Here is a 19,729-nt window from a genome sequence, read left to right as displayed (position 1 = left end):
GTTAGTATTCCGCAGGAGATCGCTTTGAGCACAGGTAGGTAATCTAAGGAAGATCGCTGGAACGGGTTAGAGTCTGTGAACACATTGGTGACCAGATAAAGAGTGAGTGTTTGTGTGTGCTTCTTATAGTGGTGCTGATTGGTATCATGAATTGGCTGCAGGTGCGGGTGATTAGTACTCTGGTGAGTTCGAGCACTGTGATTGGATGACTGGGGAGCCTGGTGTATTCGTAACACAAAGCCATTTGGCGTTAAAAGTGTTGCCATACAAACGTATTACTTAAATGAGTAATTACAGTTATTCCGACATGACATGAATGCAACATTAGTAACAAGAGATCTTTGAGCATAACTAAAGGCATCTGATTTAAAATGTACCCCCACTAATCATAACTTGGGGTTCAAAAGTTACTTGTTAAAATGCTTCTGTTTTGCATTTTTCTATTTTTGTAATACAGTTTTTTAATTTATTTTATATCAGCATAATATGCTGAGTGAAATGTTGAATTAAAAAATAATACTAACTTGTTTTTGGTCCTGCAGAGGGATGACACTCACTTGCATCATTTCTGTCGGCTGCTGGGCATCGAGCAGGAGCAGATGGAGCATTGGCTCTGCCGCAGGAAGCTGGTGACCACTGCCGAGACGTATGTGAAGAACATGGGACATGCCCAGGCAGTCAACGCCCGAGACGCCCTGGCCAAACACATCTATGCCCACCTCTTTGACTGGATCGTGGAGCATATCAATAAGGCCCTGCATACCTCCACCAAACAACACTCATTTATCGGAGTGCTGGATATCTACGGGTGGGTAGTTGAAGCAGAACGTGTCCAATTGCTTTTTTGTCAAGATCAAGATGTTTGGTTAAAAATTATCTGAATGTATAAGGGAAAGTGTATATGTTGAAGTCTGGAAAAAATAAAAATAAAAAAAATCATTGTTTTTCATAATTTTAATTACACTTTAAAGGATGGTGACGTATTTATAGTATGATATGCTAACACACTCTGGGTGTGAGTTAAAATGCCCCGGGGAGGGATTCTTCCATAAAAATTAAGGCAACAAGTGACATGAAAGAAACAGGTAATCTTTTACTATACTGTAGAAATCATGTTTTTAGGGAGGGGACATTTTGTGATTATAGTTAGAAACTAAAGATTAAGGGGTCAAAGTGTGATGTATGGCCCAGGTTAGTCCTCCTCATTGAAAAGGTGGAATAACAGAGCACATTGTGTGTTCTGTGAGTTTGAGAGCTTTTGTACTCCTTGCTCTCTTTTATAGGACCATTCATGTGCCGCTGTGGGACATTGTGAACCCAGGTTCCTGTCATGTGGTTGTATTTTGACCTTCCCTTTGTAAAAAACTCATTGACTTTATAGTGTAAGCTTTTGCCTGTGAGAGCCTTTCTGACTATGGGACTAATTACTTCCTCACAGCAGGAGAACTTATTGATTAGCACAAGAGTATATAAGCAGATGATGCCAAGCTAGGATGCAGAGAGAAACTCGGAAGTTGTTCAGGTTATTTTCAGGCAAATGTGGATGATTTTAAGACTCTAATGCAGGTATCATGTTATTGTCTCTCAACAGATTTGAAACGTTCGAGATCAACAGTTTTGAACAGTTCTGTATTAACTATGCCAATGAGAAACTACAGCAGCAGTTTAACTCGGTTAGTAATAAAGCGTGTTCTATCCATATACTTAGTGTAATTCATTAGTGTTGTAATTCTTGGCTGTATTTGAACAGATTTAAAGACCCCATGAAATCACTTGACGAGTGCAGTTTTTTTCCTCTTTTGATGTACTTCCTATTGAAACAGGAAGTTGGAGCTGTGCATATCAAAGGGCTTTGAGGGTTTAGTTACGTCACAGTGGTGAACCATGATTTGCTACTTGCTTTTGCTGAGTGTTAATTTTCACACAGCTTATTTTAATTGATAATTGTCATCTTTCTATTAAAATGTCCTTTAAATTTAGTCAATATTTCATATTCATTCATTTTAGTCTTAAATGACATATAATTTTAGTTTACAAAAATAACATTTTAGTTGACGATAATGTGCCAAATAACAAAAATACATGTCAAACTGTAACATTGTTATATTGCATTATTAATATCTTGCAGTGTTATTTATTTTATTTTATTTTTTTAAGTGTTTTAAAAAATCTTTTAACTCACTGATTCTTGAGATAAGTGACAGAACATGTCTTACATACAAAAGTCACCTTTATTTTAAAAATCAATAAATTCATAACAATAAAAATAATGGAAAAGTTAAATCTAAAGGAAATGTGTATACTCAGGGCATTTTTTTTAACTTATTTTAAAATAATTTCATTAGAATTTTTTCAAATGCATGCTCTATACTTGGAAGCACATGTAACTTAACCTGTCCTCAGCAAGAGGTCACAATGTTAAACTGCTAAACAAAGTGTTTTAAAACGCAACAAATTCATAAATATAAATATCAAATGAAAGGTAGGGATCTTTAAGATATCAAACTATACATTAAGAAAACTTTAAATGATATTTTCCATAAAAAACTGCCTATCAAAGTTATGTCCTCACTTTGCGTCAACTCCGTCAGATTTTTTAAAAATCCTGAATAAATCAGAAAATGTCCTGATCAGCTTTAACTTCGAGTACCCCTTTCCCACTTCCTGCTCATGGTGAATGCAACAGTAAGACACGTGGTCTGGTACATTTGATATTTTTCATATTTTAAACAACAATGTATAAGTATCTGCAGTCACAGCTTTAACATGTCAACTCCGTCATTCTCATTATTATAAATTGTGGGATCAATTTTGGCATTTTAGTTTAGTTTATAGAGGCATCTTCAACTGGGGGGGGAAATGGCTCCAGGTTGAGATGGAAAAATATAAAATTTTGTCAACTTTGTCAAACAATTTTCAGAATAAAATGAAAACAGAAAAAAAAAAAAAAAAAAAAATATATATATATATATATATATATATATATATATAGAATGTATTTTATCACTTAACTCCTTTACTTAACAATATTATTAGATAATTAAAGACTTTACACTTGTTGGATGAATCAAATTAAAATGTCTGACAGAGTTGAGACAAATGACAGTATGATGCAAGTTATGAAGAGAATAAATGTCAATTTTCAGAAGAAAAAAAAAAAAGCATTTTTATAAAAACCTGTTCCCTTACATCGTTCGTTAGCTGAGACCTTTGTCTACAAATATATCCATTTCAAATTAATTATTAAAAAATAAAAACTCAAAAAACATGTTTTGTCCCTTATCTCAAGAATCCGTGAACTATCGTCATGATGCATCTTTTTTTATCATTTGTGAAATAAAAAAAAAATTCTTCAACAAACATTTTCGTCTGTAATTTCGTAGACGAGAATAACACTGCTATTGCTAGTCATTGTCAGGTAGTCTTAGTGGGAGAAACATTTTCATTTTAGAGAGCATTTGATTGGACAAGAATGTATAGAGTGCTATATATAATTCATATATAATTTTGGTTCATTTTTTAAATGAAGAGGATGACTGTAAATAAATGTACAATTAATAAACATAAGCTAAATAAGCTAAAAGATGATTTTGTCAAATTTTAGGAGTACATTTTGAGGCTATATAGATAGCCTCAAAGCTAACGGACATGGACTAAATCTTTTGATTTCATTGGGTCTTTAATATATTTAAATCATTCATCAGAATGTGAATAGCTCACCTTCAGTACTTCATTACATACCCTTTAGCATGTGTTTAAACTGGAGCAAGAGGAGTATATGAAGGAGCAGATCCCCTGGACACTTATAGATTTTTATGATAACCAGCCATGCATTGACCTCATTGAAGCCAAGCTCGGTATACTGGATCTTCTTGATGAAGAGTGTAAGGTGAGTATTGAGCAGAAGAAGAACAGTTGTTGAAAAGATTGAAAGGCATGTTGTATAAATGGCTCTCACAACAGAGCATCTCATTTAGTTTTAAACACCTCTTGAGAATGAAATGATCATTTATTTACTTTATCAGTCTGGCGTTAAAGCTCTTTGAAGTTCTTCGGAATGAGTGGCTTCAAAAGCATGAACTTGCTATTTTTGCTACAGGTAACCCAAATAAAAGAGCTGATGTTTTCAGTCCTTTGGAGTTCAAACATTTTGCCTCCCACAGGTGCCCAAAGGAACCGATCAGAACTGGGCGCAGAAGCTGTACAGCCAGCATACACGCAGCGAGCATTTTGAGAAGCCCAGAATGTCCAACCGCTCCTTTATTGTGGTCCACTTTGCGGATAGGGTGAGTTCAGCATAGTTTAAGCAGGTAAAGGCTGTAAGGCACAGCATGTCTGCATTGCTGATGTGATATTATAATGTCAGCCATCCTACAATGTTTATCAGACCAGGATGAGCTTTAAAATCAGTTTCTGTGTTCAGTTCTTTTTTTAAACTCCTTAAAACTCTTATTTACAATAACAAAAAATACAAGTAAACTTTTCTATATGGCAGGGTGTCTGCAGATCCTTAAAAGTATTAAATTTAGGCCGTAAAAGTCAGAAATGTCTTAAAAAGTATACTTAGAGAGAAATGTTAAATGTCATTAGTGGAGGTAAATGAAATTTATATCAGAGCCACAGTAAACTTTGTAGTTGTCAATCGGCACTCATCATTTTTTCACAGCAAATTTTTTTTTCTTTTTTTTTTCAACTGCAATTGAAAATCAATGATCAATTCTCGATTGTGCAATACACTGCTGCATAAAAAAAGTCTGTGTAAATGCACCATTTTGTGGTAAACAAAATGGTGCATCAATTCAAATTCTGTACTGCAGTGTTAAGATGGCTTTATACTAAAAATTTTTGACTGGTTTATTTGCTTTATGCTTGATGCTTTAGATGTCTTTTTCATTTAAAGTATTAAAATGCCTTAAATTGAATGCACTTAATCACGGAGATACCCTGATATAAAAAGTATTGTACAGAATCACTACATTCTTAGTGATTAATGGGTGAACACAGAGGAATCAGTGATAGGTTTGCATTATTTGAAAAATCCTGCACAGTAAGGATTTAGCAAGAAGTAAAATTGAGACTTGCAAATCCCAGGCTACACCCAAGGCTTTGTGAGTTATTGCTTTACTGCAGAAGAAAGTTTGCTCATTATAATACAAATAGTCTCCCATATACTAAAAATACAAACAGTCTTAAGTTATAATTGCAACAAATCCTAATGTGCTGAAACAAGATTTTCCTAGATGACAGATCTAGACACTGCTGACACATGTATAGTTTTTGTGGAAATGAGGTCTTTGCTTGCTTGTTTCAGAAAGTGTTGTTACACAGTTTGCCCAGAGGAGATTTTTTTATTTTTTAGGACAAAGGAATAATTTCTCCTCCATATAGGGGCTGCCAAGTAAACATGCAATATTATTGAAAGACAGAAAGCTGCTGAAAGTCGTCTGATTGGCATTTAATAAAAAAATGCTTAAAGCGCATAAAATCTTAATTGCTGTTTTTTAAATTGTATTGCTTTTTCGCATTTATATCGGAGTTATATTGGCCATTGAGCACCCCACTCCCTAGTTATCAGCATTGACCATTGAAAATCCCATATGGGTTGACCATAGAAAAAACAAACACCAATACAAAGATGAACGCAACAAACATAAATTATATTACATGCTAAACTTGCTGTTGTGTAAGCACAAAAATTATTTAACATGTTATTTACAGTGTGATTGTTGCAATTTGAGTTTCACTCCTGTGATGGGATGTCATCCATTTCAGGTTGAGTATCTGTGTGATGGCTTCTTGGAGAAGAACAGAGACACTGTCTATGAGGAACATATAAACATCCTCAAGGCTAGCCAGGTGAGCACTTATTACTAGTTTGAAATATTAAAATGATGTTTAAATTGGTAATTTTCTAATGAAATGATGAAACTGTGATTATTCACACAAAGCCACACCTGTTGTATTTGAATATCTGAATTTGACGATCAATAATTTCAATAATTTGATTAGCATATTAATGACCAATGCTCCAGTAAGGTGACATACACATCCGTACACTCATTTTTCAAATAATCCTCAAATAAACAGAACATTCACTGAAAATATACTTAAGGCTAATTTATACTTACTGGGTGAACAGGCTTCTTTTGGTTCAATGATGATGAAATGCAGTGATGTATTTGTTCTGCCAAGGTGTTCATTTGGTGATACATCTCCTGTTCGCACACATCTCTGAAATTCTTGACCTTGGAGAACTCGGCTGGTTGCAGAATGTTGATGATTGGTTGAAACAAAGAATGGGTGTGGTTTGGAAGTGACATTTTTTTATTTACAATCACGAGTGCAAGTTAAGGGGTATTTACCAAGATTATTGTCATTAAAATGGTTAACTTTGAAGTCTGTCTCTCAGATTTTGTGCATAAGTTCACTTTTTTTATATGATTCGCAACACAAACTCCACAAAGACAGTGTGGCCACAACAAATGCAGGGAGAGAGATTGTGGTTTTTATGAAGCCAGATAAGATAACTTGTCACCAAAAGTGTAAGGGGCTCCATGAAAAGTTTAAAGACACGGTCACATTTACTTTTGCACGGCCAAATTTCGTGGATGAAATACATTCATCTCAATGGGAGCACAAGATCGTGAATTTTGCGCAATGGACTTTCAGTGGCAAAGAATTTCTCCTTGCGGATTCCGCATGGTGTTCAAGTTTGGTGAACTTTGACAGGCGAATTTGCCGTGTTGACCAACAGGAAGTTGCTTGGTTTGGCAGTGACCCCTGTGTGGGCGATGCTTTGTACACAGCTACACAAAATTTTCACAATGGACAAGGATATCATTTAAGCAGCGATTTTCTTTTTAACTTCCCTTTCACAGAGTATAAAATGCAGCATTAAAAAGAAGCTGCTTGGCACTTATTTTTTTGCTGGTTTCACATGCGCTCAAGGTTCACCCACGCCTTCTGCGCCCGCAGAATTTCGCTGTGCAAAGATGAATGTGACCGTGCCTTAATAGGGCAAAGAAGCGATACAGTGCAGCAAGCGGCAATTCACGGAGAGAAAAACCTGCATGTTCGGCTTCTTCCATAGTATAAATTAGGCTTTAATCTGACTGTATTACCACAAAATGTAGATAGAAATAGAGAGAGAAAAAAATAGCACAATTTATATCCTCTAGAGTAAGAATTCTTGATTCACAGAATTCAGTTCAGTCATGTTTTCTAGGAAGATGTTTATGACAACAGACAAAATGGCTCAGCCATGTTACTTCAGCCCCAGAGCTTTACCACACCCAGCCAAGCCTCTGTTTTTATCTCTGACTGAAATCACACTTCAGCTCATGTTTTGGTCTCTGACCTGTTTAAGCAGTTAATTGACTAAACAGTAGCTTGATCTTGTCCACTCCTAGCAGCCACTGGGTCAAGTAGCTCGACCGACAAACAGCCAAATCCATCTGTGGTGAGCAGGGCGTGGCTGAGCGAAGATGGTGTGGAGCGAGGCCGGGATGGTTTCTTGGGGCGAATTATCTCACCAACAGCTGTGAGAAATAATTCGCCCCAGGTGTCCATCCCGGACTCGCTCCACACCGTCTTCAGTGCAGAGATTGAATTGGAAATCCATTGTCTGTGTCAATACTGAGCTCTCTTATAGCCCTTTTCCACCGAAGTTGCGATGGTTCTCTTGCCGAGCCTGTGCTGCGCTAGTTCACGGCCAAGGCAATCTGGAGCCTTTCATAAACTGGCCACGCATTTCCACTGACCTGAGAGCCGAACGGTGATGTAACGGCTACTGTCTATGTGGTAGTTTCATGTGACTACCTCAAACATAAGCAAACAAGGCGTGTCACAGTGTGTTTGTATACAGCTTTTACTCTTGTTTTTGAGGACATATTTAAACATACAGATTAATGCAATCCATGGTTAATACATTGCTTAAGATTGCCAGAGACAACATCTACACTAAAGATGACAGGTAATGTAATTATATTATGTTGTATGAACTATGGCTTAACTTGCAAAGTTGTGTAAACTGTTACAGTGGAATCATTATTAACATTGGTGTAGCAGATGGTTGTATTTGGATTTTTGCCATAGCATATAATATTATTGATTGAGAATCCCACCATTTTACTTAACAGATAGCCGCAGTCTTCCAAACTTAGTGAGAGGCTGGTGAAAAATCCCCTTACAGAACAAAACAATGCACAAAAAAATGACAACAGTTTAAGAAATCTAACAAAGTTGGCAAATATAACAACTTACTGAGATCAGCTGCAGAGGACACTGGCGATTCACTGTTTATCACGAGCGTTACTGGCTGAATTCAATTCCCCGGTTAGTTAGCAGGCTGGTCGGTGTCCGAGTCCAAAACATTGTTGCTCTGTCCACTGTTGCTTTTTCTTATGCCCTTCTTATGGTCCCTGTACTCCCTTAAGTGTTTTTCAATTTGTTTTTATGATTTGGTCAGATGTACAATTGAAGGCTGCGTGCATCATTTCGTGCTGTATCTTCATTCTCATAGAGTATTTTTTTCCTTTGCGATCTTTCTAGTTTATCTCGGATCTTCGTAAATACCATATCACAAGTAGAGCATTCGTTTCGTTGTGTTACCTGAACGCTTTTGATGTCTTATAATTTTTTTTATTTTTTATTGTTGTTATAGAGCGAAGAAGTACTCCTTGCTGCAGACGGTAGATACTGTTGTTTTTTGGGAAAACTTTACCATGGTGACGAAACATTATCCCGTCCTCCGTCACCTGACGTAAGCGGTCCCTGCATAGAGACCAGCAAGCTTTTGGGGCCGGTGCAGAACCAGGTTTTTGGCCCCAGAATAGCCTTTTCTGCAGTGGAAATGCGCAGAACAATTCAAGAATTCGCACCGGCCCAGGAACTCGCACCCAATCCATGTTGGTGGAAAAGGGCTATTAGTGTTTTGTCTGGAGGTTTCTTGGCAATAGAATTAGTAGGAATCTGAGTTCAATTAATTTGCAGACAGCAGCAAATCAGCTGCTAGAAGTTGAAGATCTTCCCTGCAAGAGAGAGCTGAAATGCTGTCAGGCTTAACATTCAGAGACTTTCCCATGTTGTATACATTTGAATCTTTTCCCTTAAATCTGGTTTTAATTTTAGGCAAGGTTTCTTGCACCAAAAATGTTAGGTTACTTTCGTAACCATCTCACTAAGGGAACGCCTCAGGCGTGACCGATTGAGGAACCACCAATTAACAACGTCTGTCAGTGTGACAGACCAGTTGCTGTAGCGATCAGGGAGTCCCACCTCCCTTGTATATAGACCGCTCCAGCTCGCTGCTGCGCCATTCTCAGCATATCTCTTTACCCTGCCAGTCTGCAATGAGTGTGGTGAGGTAAGATACTGTACCTCACTTCTGTTATCAGAGAACCGGGGTTACGAAAGTAACCTAACGTTCTCTTTCTAACATATGTTCAGTATTTATTAAGGGATATAGACAACTCCCTAACTGCTATATGAATAATAAAAGGCAACCAACATAAACGTATTCCCTTATTCCAATAAGATTGTATTCCTTATTCAGCCCCCTGTGTGTAAATGCATACAGTGCATCACACACTGCTCCTTCACTAAGAACTGAATGGGCCAGTGATGGTTCAGTCACTTCCAGCCTGTAGTGTAAATAAATGTGTGCGGAGATGCCCAGCTCACTGCAGCGCACATGTCTTGAACTGAAATACCTCTAAATAAAGCCCAGGAAGTGGCTATATCCCTACTGGACTGGGCTCATAATCCTGGTGCAAATTCATGCTCTTGTAACTCAATACAATCGTGTCAACAACCCAGTGGGAGAGACACTGGTGGGAAATAGGTTTACCCTTATGAGTGTCTGCCCACGAAAAAAGAGCTGATGACTCCTCCTTTGTGCTCTCGTCTTCTGCACATAAGTATACAATGCACGAACTGTGTTGTATACCACAAATGGTTCAGCCGCTCTTCCTCTGGTGAGGAGAAAGGCGGCGGATGAAAAGCTAGCAAATCAACAGACCTACAAGCCCCTGTTGAATCACTCACTTTAGGAACAAATGCCAGATTAGGTTTAAGTGTTGCCTTAACCCACTGGATGCAAACTGCATACATGAGGAATGTACTGACAAAGCGTGCATCTCACTCACTCGCTTTGCTGTTGTGAGTGGCAATGGTAAAGCCGTCTTAAAAGAAAGAAGCTTTAAGTTGACGAACTCTAATGGTTCAAAAAGAGGCTGTGAAAGCGCGTCTAAAACCACTGATAAATCCCAAGATGGGACCAGCGATTTAGAAACCGGGTGTAACCGTCACGTACCTCTCATAAACCGGCATAACAGTGAGTGCTGACCCATCATTCAAGAGTCGAGCCCCACATGACATGCCGAAATGGCTGCCAAGTACACCTTTGCAGTAGAAGAGGCTCTACCCTTATCTAACAAATCCTGAAGAAAACATAGAACGTCAGTCACTAAACACAGAAACAGAATGACTTGATTCTGCACACACCATTGTTCAAACACCCCCCATTTGTGATCATACAAAGAGTGCTTCGAGGCCGCCCTGGCACTCTGAATCATCTCGATCACTTTAGGAGGTAACCCGGTGGCATTTAGATTCAACCTCTCATGGGCCAGGCCCAGAGAGCCATTCAGTGCGGGGAGGGGTGAAATATTTACCTGCGCGCTTGAGAAAGAAGGTCTCTGCGCAACGGGGGAGGCCAGGGCTGGTCGTACAGGAGTTGGATTATCTCCGGTAACCACAGCTTCCCTGGCCAATACAGTGGAATAAGTATCAGTGAATGCCTGTATTCCATCACCCTCTGTAATGTCGGCCCGATGAGGCTCAGCTGGGGGAACGTGTATAAGAACACTTTTGGCCACGGATGTGCTAGAGCATCCACACCCAACGGTGCTTTTTTGTCCGCCAGGGAAAATAACTGGGGACATTGCGCATACAGCAGCCCGACCATATCTCTGCCACACCTTTAACCACCTGAGGGTTGAGTGAATATGGGATTCCCCCTGGACAACAGATCTGCGCCAGTGTTCAATATCCCAGGACATGGGTCATGTGTAATGACAGAAAGTGAGTGCAGCTCCACACAATCAGCCTCTGCGCCAGACTGTGAAGTTATCGTGAACGAACAACCCCTTGCCGGTTTATGTATGCTACTAACGTAGTGTTGTCTGTTCAGACTAAAACATGGTTGCCCTAGAGGAACTTTACAAAGTGTCTCAGAGCTAAAAACACTGTTAATAGCTCCAGATAATTTATATGTTTCTCCATGAGGAATCACATTCAAAAGAGATCACACACCTCGCACTGTTTTGCCTTGAACACCGCGCCCCATCCCATGAGTGACGCATCTGTCGTCACCACCTTTCATAGAACAAACGGACCTAACGGGGTACCTTTTCTGAGAAAAGATGGACTCCAGTGCCGTTGAGCCCATACACACTACTCTGAAATAATTTTTCTGCGAATGAGCCGGTGCCCGAAGGGCGAACATTGTGTCACTGTCCAGTACTGAAATTCCCTCATTCGCAACAGGCCCAGGGAAATCACCGCTACTGTTGATGCCATTAAATCCAGTAGCCTGAGACACATCCTGAGAGCAACAGATCTCTCTTTCTGAATTGGGAGATACAATTGCAAAATGATTCAATTTGTTCCTCAAACAGGAATGCAAGAAACACAACTGAGTTCAACCTGAGACCCAGATTGTTTATTTCTTGGGCGGAACCAGACAGCTCTTCACTTGGTTTATTCTGAAGCCCAAATTCATCAGATGTAAAACCAGTGTCTCTGTATCCTCTTTCACCTGCCGTTGCAACGGCGCGCAAATAAGCAGATCGTCCAAATAAGCTGACACTCTGATGCCTGCATGTCTTAACGGCGTCAGAGCTGCCTCTACACATTTGCTGAATACTTGCGGTGCGAGAGACAATCCAAAGGGGATTTTTAAATACTCATAGGCTGTGCCCTGATAGGTGAACCTGAGAAATTTTCTGTGAGCAGGAAATATGTCTATATGGAAATATGCGTCCTGGAGATATACTGAGTCTCCAGGACAAATAGAGTGAGACAGTGTTCTGAGCGTGAACATTTTGAACCTGTACTGTCTGAGATGTTTGTTTAGGGTCCGCAAGTCCAGAATGGGGCGGAGACCCCCCTTGGGGATTACAAAATAACAGGAATAAAACCCCTGCTGGATTTCCTCTGGCGGAATCACCCTTATGATTCTTTTGCTCAAAAGAGAGGATATTTCTTCCTCTAATATCTGAGCTGATTCTCCCTGTGCTGCTGACATAAGCACCCCATTGAAACATGGTGGTTTCACATTGAACTGAAATCTGTAACCCTTCTCCACTGTGGACAGGACCCATGGAGACACTGTGCATGCGTGCCAGCTGTCTACCCGCACAGCGAGCGGGCCCTGGCAATCTTTACTCACTAGTGGCGCAACGTCGCCATCGAGTGGCGAAGAGGGAGGTTGCTGCTTCATTAAGGGAGTTTTTTGTTTTATTTTCAGTATTGTTTTGGAATGTTTCCTCGCCCTTGGCCTGGATGCGAAGGAAAACCTTTTATTTTTACAAACTCTGTGCTTATGAAACTTTTCTCCTCTGCCCTCGAACTTAACCCCGTGGGTAGAGAGGGGGAAACTACTGCAGGGAGTACTGGGAGAACTTGTGCCACTACTCTGCTCACATTAGTTGGTGGATTTGCTGAAATGACCACCAAACCAACCGAAAACATCCTCCTTCATTTCCCTGGGAGAGGAAGAGTAGTGTTGAAAGTATAGAAAGTTTTGCAGCAGCTTTACAGTAAACTTCCATAAGATGCAGCTCGACTGGGGTGGGGGAGAGTGGTTCCCCACTCTGCTGGCTGGGAGGCCGAGATGAATTCGGGGGGAGGATGGTGTCATCCTCCTCGTCGTCGTCTTCAAGGAGATGGTGGGACACCTCTTCATCATCCTCATCCTCCCCAGTGGGTTGCCCCCAGGGGGGGGTGGGCATTCTATCCATCATGTCACCCCAGATGCAGGGCTCTTGTGGCTCTTTTGCCATCTCCTCCTTGGACTAAGAGGAGAGGCACGGGTCTTTTGTTACCATCCACCGCGACCCGAAGCCTCCTTTCTTTGGTTTTGATGGCAAAAGGGGAACAGATTGGGCAACCTTCGGGGTCTCTCCTTGACTCAGTCGTTTTGCACTCTCAAGAATAATACACTTAGCAAACAGCAAGATTGAATCTATCGCGTTTGCGACGTTACCTTGCGGCTTGGTCTGTAAACTGTTGAGCAATAATTCCAGTGGTGTGTCTAATGAGTGCAACTTCCACAAACTTCACGGGGAAGAGAGCGAGAATGGCGCAGCAGCGAGCTGTAGTGGTCTGTATACAAGGGAGGCGGGACTCCCTGGTCACTACAGCTATTGGTCTGTCATGCTGACAGTCGTTGTTAATTGGTGCTTCCTCAATCGGTCACTCCTGAGGCATTCCCTTAGTAAGATACCTAACGAATGTTAGAAACAGAACAGTTGTAATTTGGTTTCACATGATCATTTAACCCCCTAATAATCCATGAGATTATCTGCAGGTCATTTAAACAGATTTTAGGTTTAATCTCCTCAAGCTTTATTTAAATATTTAAATAAGCATCCCTGTAGCATTCTGTTCAGGATATCAGTCATGTTCAGTGAGATGTTTTATTTACAAATGCAGAACAAAGGAACTGAATTCACACCAATCCCATCTAAAAATGAGTCTAATATAGAGATGTATGTTGGATATTGATTTATCTGGATTTAAAAGTGTCTTTATGTACGTCTTTATTAGGGCTGGGAAATTGAACACGTTAATTTCTGCAATTAATATGTTTTGTTTAATGTGTTAGTTTACTTCCTGAAACTAGTTAACGCGATAGGAGAAAGGTCTCCTGAGTTGTTCCTGGCAGGCTACTCAGCCTTACAGGCTCCGATTAGGGTGTTGGCGGGGTTAAGGCTTCTGCTGCCTGCCAGGAACAAACCCAGGCACATTTATACAATGTACATTTGTGCACGTCATTCATTACACTCAACGCATGTCCCTGACATAATAAACTCGGGATTTACTCTACGGTGAATGAAGACTTCACCCGCAATTGTTTAACCAGGCATGCGAGAGGTACAGGCAAGCTGCCTTATCTCTTCGCATCGCCTGAAAATGCTTCCTTATTCTTTCATCTGAACCAGTTTCAAAAGCGAAACCACCCAAGTGAAACCTAGCGTGTGCGCGATAGAGACTGAAGGACCTGAACGTTCAGCAAGCTGCAGCCAGGTATACTTGTAGAGACTGAACGGCAGCCAATGAAAACAATAGTTTTGTGATTTTAAACTTCAACAAATTAAACCTTTAATATGTTTTATATCTTTATGTATAGTGTCTAATAATGCATTGGCAATGTACACTTAAGTTTCTCTTGCCAATAAAGTTTGATATGAACTGAATCTGCCCATTTGATCCTACTATTAAAAAAATACAGAAAACAGCAGAAGATTTTGCCCAAATTGTAATTTCAACATGTCCACTGATTTAATGGCATGTACCTGTATACATATACTTGTATCAACTTGAACATTTTAACATGTACATATTTAAATAATTAAAATAAATGATGACTAACCAATTTCTTGCAGAAACATTATACATTTATTTATGATGATTTTTTTAATGCTTGTTGTAATGTATCATGTACCATAAATTAATCATGATTAATCACAGAAAAATTTGCAATTAATTAATTTTAAAAAAATATTATCGATTCGCAGCCCTAGTTTTTATATAAAGATATTGAAGATCATAAGTTTTGATCCTGATACAACTCATCCATGGTCTGCGCATTTCTGTTTATCAGTATCATCCCATCAGGCTTACCAGCGACAGCGGATTAAAAGTGTCATCTGTATTCTTTCTTAGACTCCTGACACTTGGCAACATAATGATATTAGTGATGCATTAAAACACACTGTGTACCTGCCTTGCAGTGAGTGGATTTTAAAACTCTTCCAAAAGTGCTTTGATGTGCTGCTGGAGTTGAATGCCAATTTTACGCTGGTCTAGCTTGAAAATTACAAGTTGGGAATCTTATGTAAGATGTTAAATGTCTGTGATGTCACTGAAAATGCATTTTGGTTCTTACTTTAAAGCAGGCAGCAGAAAAAGTTCTGAAGGTCATCTAATGATATTCTGTTCCTTATAAAATAACATTCTACTCTTTTGTTGCATTTTTTTCCTGATGGGCACTGTAATTTTAGTCAAGCTTCCTTGCACCAAAAACATTCCTTATTCAGCATTACATGACCATTTTTCTCCCTCTCTCTGACCCATAGAAGGCTGTTTTTGCTACTGTCCCTATAAGGGGACAGTATGTATGTCTGTCTGAAAATGACCTCTCTTATGATTGTTAAGCTCTCACTATACAGTATGTTGTCTGTTACATTTTTATATTCATTATTTAATCTAACAATTTATCCCCTACCAATTTTTATTTGTGTTCTTTTTTTTTTTTTTTTTTTATAATCGAACATGAGTGGTAATGCTCAAGATTTTGGACCATGTGCACTAATCACCTCGACTTGGATACATCATATTGCTTTTAACTCCAGCTCTATTTTTTATACAGTTCCAGTTGGTGGCGGATCTCTTCCAGGATGGTAAAGAAGTTGCCACTCCATCTTCTGCCAAAAACTCCAGAGTCAACGTCCGGGCGGCCAAGCCCATGCCAAAAGGCCACAACCGTGAACACAGGAAAACTGTGGGCACACAGGTGAGGCTTAGCACAGTGCCCGACCTAAAAGTCCAGAGTTAGACATCTGAATGTGTGGGTGATGATAGCGGAACGACTGAAGTCCTGGTTATTAAAGATGAGATGATCTACATAATGATGATATGAGCTCTTTCCGATCAACATATTTGTGGTTTCTCTCTTTCACAGTTCAGGAACTCTTTACATCTTCTGATGGAAACACTGAACGCGACCACACCTCATTATGTGCGCTGCATTAAACCCAATGATTTAAAGGAAGCTTTTGTGTAAGTTTTGTGCATTTCTCTGTGTGTTTGGCCCCCTTACGGTGCTTGTCTTGCGTAAAGCTGGTATTGTTAGTCCATTACTACTTATCTAACTTTTCTTGGCCAGAAATAGAGCAGCATAGCAAATTTATTTAAAGCTTAATGAGAACATTAGAGTCACGCTGGATCAGTACACATTTGATTTACTGTGAGAAGTTCTTGTCAAACTGACCTCAGTTGCACCATAAGTTTCCTCCAATGTACAACATCTAAGAATTAGCAGATCAGGTTATGTAAGATTTCTTAGATCAATATCTGCAGATAGATGCTGATAGACTGATAGACACTATTCTCTGCCAGATGTTTGATATAAGACTTTTGCTAATTATTTGTCAGTGAGGTGATTTTGAACCATTGATTTTGAGATGCCAATATATCTTTCACAGTTAAGCATGCATTTAGCAGCTGTTTTACTTATTTAATAGGGTTCCCACGATCATGGAAAATCTAGAATCATCATGGAATTATAAAATTGTGGCTTCCTGGCCTGGAAAAGTTATGAAAATTAACTAAATCCAAAAAAAATAATGGAAAAACATCAGAAATTTTGGTAACATTTTACAATAAGGCTTCATTTGTTAACATTAGTAAATGCAAAATGTAGGTATGAAAGGTATTTTTACAGCATTTACTCATCTATGTTAATGTTATTTTATAAATGTACAATTGTTCATTGTTCATTCATGTTAGTACATAAGGCACTTATGTTAACATACAACAATAATACGACATAATACAACTTTTAATGTTAAAATGTATTAGTATTTGTTGAAATTGACATTAACCAAGATTAATAAGTGCTGTAAAATTATTGTTCATTGTTTGTTCATGTTAACTAATTTAGTTAACTAATGTTAACAAATACAACCTTACTGTAAATTGTTACCAAAATGTATCAATTGACTACATTTTTCTGGTTCTGCTCAGCTCTAAAATATTTCATTGGCTATAATTTGCTCTTTGGGATTGCAATCTCTGAGATTACGTCCTTATCCAGTAATCACGAACAACTGGAAAGTCATGGAGAAGTCATAGAATATCTATATTCAAAAGATGTAGCAACCCTGTAAACTAAATCTATCCTAGTATTTGTGTTTTTCTGGACAAATATTTTTTTCTGGAAAATGTACAATTCCGAGAAAGGTCAGGGTCTCGTTAGGTTCTGTTTGTGGCCTCTCTGCAAATTCCTGAGAACAAGGGCCCCTTCGGGGATGTTAAATTGAGAGAGTTTTGTCAGTCACATGCTCTCAAGTTTGCGAACACACAGTCGCAGAGCTCTGAGTCAAACAGTCTGCAGTCCCTGTGTGGACTGCAGCCTCCTAATGCCTCTCTCACAGGAGATGTGCTCTATGCTTAAGAGAAAGATACGGTAGGTCTAGATAATACCCCAAATCTTAACAATCTGATTTGCCTCCAGTGGTTTGATATCTTCACTCTTTGAACCCTGCAATATTAGATCAGAGATGTTCCTTGAGTAGTATTATTTGTAATTTGGTTTTAGAGTGAGTTATTAACTCTTAACCATTCTGTCTTCTTTCTGTAGATTTGATTCTAAAAGAGCTGTTCAGCAGCTACGAGCATGTGGAGTTCTAGAGACCATCCGGATTAGTGCCGCTGGATATCCGTCCAGGTAATGGATCAATATTGTCTCTTCAGACCTCCTAATATTAGAGGCGGCTCTGATTAGGCTTGGTTCTGTGAAACTGAAATGCAGACTGTTCCATCGTCACATCAGTCGATGTGTCCATTGTTTTCTGTCAGACATGTACGAAATCAACAATCAGATCTTTATAGTTGATGATACATTTTTTCCCACAATTGTGATTCCTGTGTAAATATATTTATGCTACTTCTGTGGTGCATCATTACAAGTCTGTGTACTGTAAATGCACCTTTTGGTGAAATATGCTTCGGATATGGCTTCTTCGCTGCCTTTGCAGTGTAAAGACAGGTTAAAATAAGCAAACAACACATTTACATGTGTTTGCATGAACGATACCTCACTTATGATTGTGCTTAATAAGCTGACTGTGTAAGGTCATATAAATGTCTTAAACTGTGTTTAAGGAAAGGTCATAAAGAGTTTACGCAAATCCTGATCGACAAACACCTTGCTTTTTACGCAATACCACTTTGCATGTAAACACTTTTATCTGTGTTCTCTCTCACCTTATTCAGTGCACACGTGTCTTATGTACATGTCAAGACGAGAGAAAAGCCTGATGATTTCAAAATCTCATGTAAACACTCATGTTTTATTGTGTTGTCAGGTTTTTTATACTGAGGTTATCAGTGTTTGTACATTCATTCAAAAGCACACTCATTTATGGCATTTAATGCTTATGGAAGTCTTTAAAGTTTGATATATTTAATACGATCTCGGGTTATAGAAATGAGGTTTGTTGTAAATTCTTAGTATATTTGCACATCTATTGACTATTTTCAGATGGACATATCCAGATTTCTACAGCAGATATCGGGTGCTCATGACAAAGAAGGACATGACCATTGGGGATAAGAAGCAGGTCTGTAAGAACCTGCTGGAGACTTTGATCAAGGTAAGAGATTTGTCATTTCTGGTTAGAGTTTGAGATGTAAGTTTTATGCATGACACAGCCACTTCCTCGAGTAATTCTATCCTGAAAATGTCTTGATGCAAACTACTGAGAGCTCCTCTGAATAAATGAGATAAGCCAAGTTCATTGCTCAGAACATTCTTTATTAGGAGATGATAAAGAATATCGTCTCGCACATTTGTTATAAATTTCAAAAATGTTGAATATAGCAGCACATTCTTACTAAAATGGCTGTTGTTTTATTAACTCTGCATTTTCACATTTACTGCTCACACCCAAATAGCACTTTATTTACTTAGTAGTCAGGGGCCAAGACAGAAATAAACTGGGACTGGGGACAAAAATGCCAACAAAAGTAACAAAAATGCTCAAAAATTTAAAACCTGGGGGCAAATAATGCCCCCGTAATGAATTCTTACATGTTTTATGTCTTGTAAAATGTTATATATTTATTCATTTTCTAGTCTAGGCCAAGAATATTGTCATAAAAATTATTTAGGTTGAACATTTATGTTATTGAGTTGATTAAATTGAAGTATTTGGGATAAAAGGATGATGCACAACACATTTTTATAAAATTACCTTCAAGAAGGTAATAATACAGCTGAAAATCAATTCATTTCTAACGCTAGTCATGGGACAACATTTGTCTCCTCAAGGATGGAACATTTTTGTTGTTTATTCAAGGATATACACAGTATCATTTCTAAAGCTGTTTAAACGTGACTCATTTTTCCATAATTTTTTCTTCACGTCATTTTTCCATCAGGATCCAGATAAGTTCCAGTTTGGAAAGACTAAGATTTTCTTCAGAGCAGGTCAGGTGGCTTATCTGGAAAAGCTCCGAGCAGATAAGTTCCGCTATGCCTGTATTAAGATCCAGAAGACGGTGCGAGGATGGCTACAGAGAAATCGCTACCGCAAGATCCGCAAGTCTGCCATCACTCTGCAGAGATACGGCCGGGGTTACCTGGCACGTAGGTAAGGAAGAGTTTGGGTGAATGTTAGAAAAATGTTCAGGTTACATTCTATTTTGCATAAAGAAAACA

The 19,729-nt window shown here is 38.8% G+C and overlaps 2 protein-coding genes across 2 annotated transcripts in view; one reads left to right on the top strand and one right to left on the bottom strand.

Annotated features, from left to right (window-relative positions):
- Nucleotides 1-19,729, bottom strand: part of LOC127430551 (G-protein coupled receptor-associated protein LMBRD2B-like) — a 104,616-nt gene that overhangs the window by 11,239 nt on the left and 73,648 nt on the right. The window lies entirely within an intron of this gene.
- The window catches only part of LOC127430550 (unconventional myosin-Vb-like), a 99,900-nt gene that overhangs the window by 45,517 nt on the left and 34,654 nt on the right, over nt 1-19,729 (top strand). The window contains exons 10-19 of the mRNA XM_051680370.1: nt 543-808; nt 1,592-1,673; nt 3,749-3,889; nt 4,164-4,286; nt 5,773-5,856; nt 15,656-15,799; nt 15,968-16,065; nt 17,648-17,734; nt 18,551-18,662; nt 19,450-19,661. Of these exons, the coding sequence (XP_051536330.1) occupies nt 543-808; nt 1,592-1,673; nt 3,749-3,889; nt 4,164-4,286; nt 5,773-5,856; nt 15,656-15,799; nt 15,968-16,065; nt 17,648-17,734; nt 18,551-18,662; nt 19,450-19,661 (1,349 nt within the window). The remainder of the gene's footprint in view (nt 1-542; nt 809-1,591; nt 1,674-3,748; nt 3,890-4,163; nt 4,287-5,772; nt 5,857-15,655; nt 15,800-15,967; nt 16,066-17,647; nt 17,735-18,550; nt 18,663-19,449; nt 19,662-19,729) is intronic.

This window comes from Myxocyprinus asiaticus, chromosome 40 (genome assembly GCF_019703515.2).
Source record: "Myxocyprinus asiaticus isolate MX2 ecotype Aquarium Trade chromosome 40, UBuf_Myxa_2, whole genome shotgun sequence".
Taxonomy (NCBI): Eukaryota; Metazoa; Chordata; class Actinopteri; order Cypriniformes; family Catostomidae; genus Myxocyprinus; species Myxocyprinus asiaticus.
Note: the sequence above shows the minus strand (reverse complement) of the source record. Positions and strands in the feature narration are given on the sequence as shown.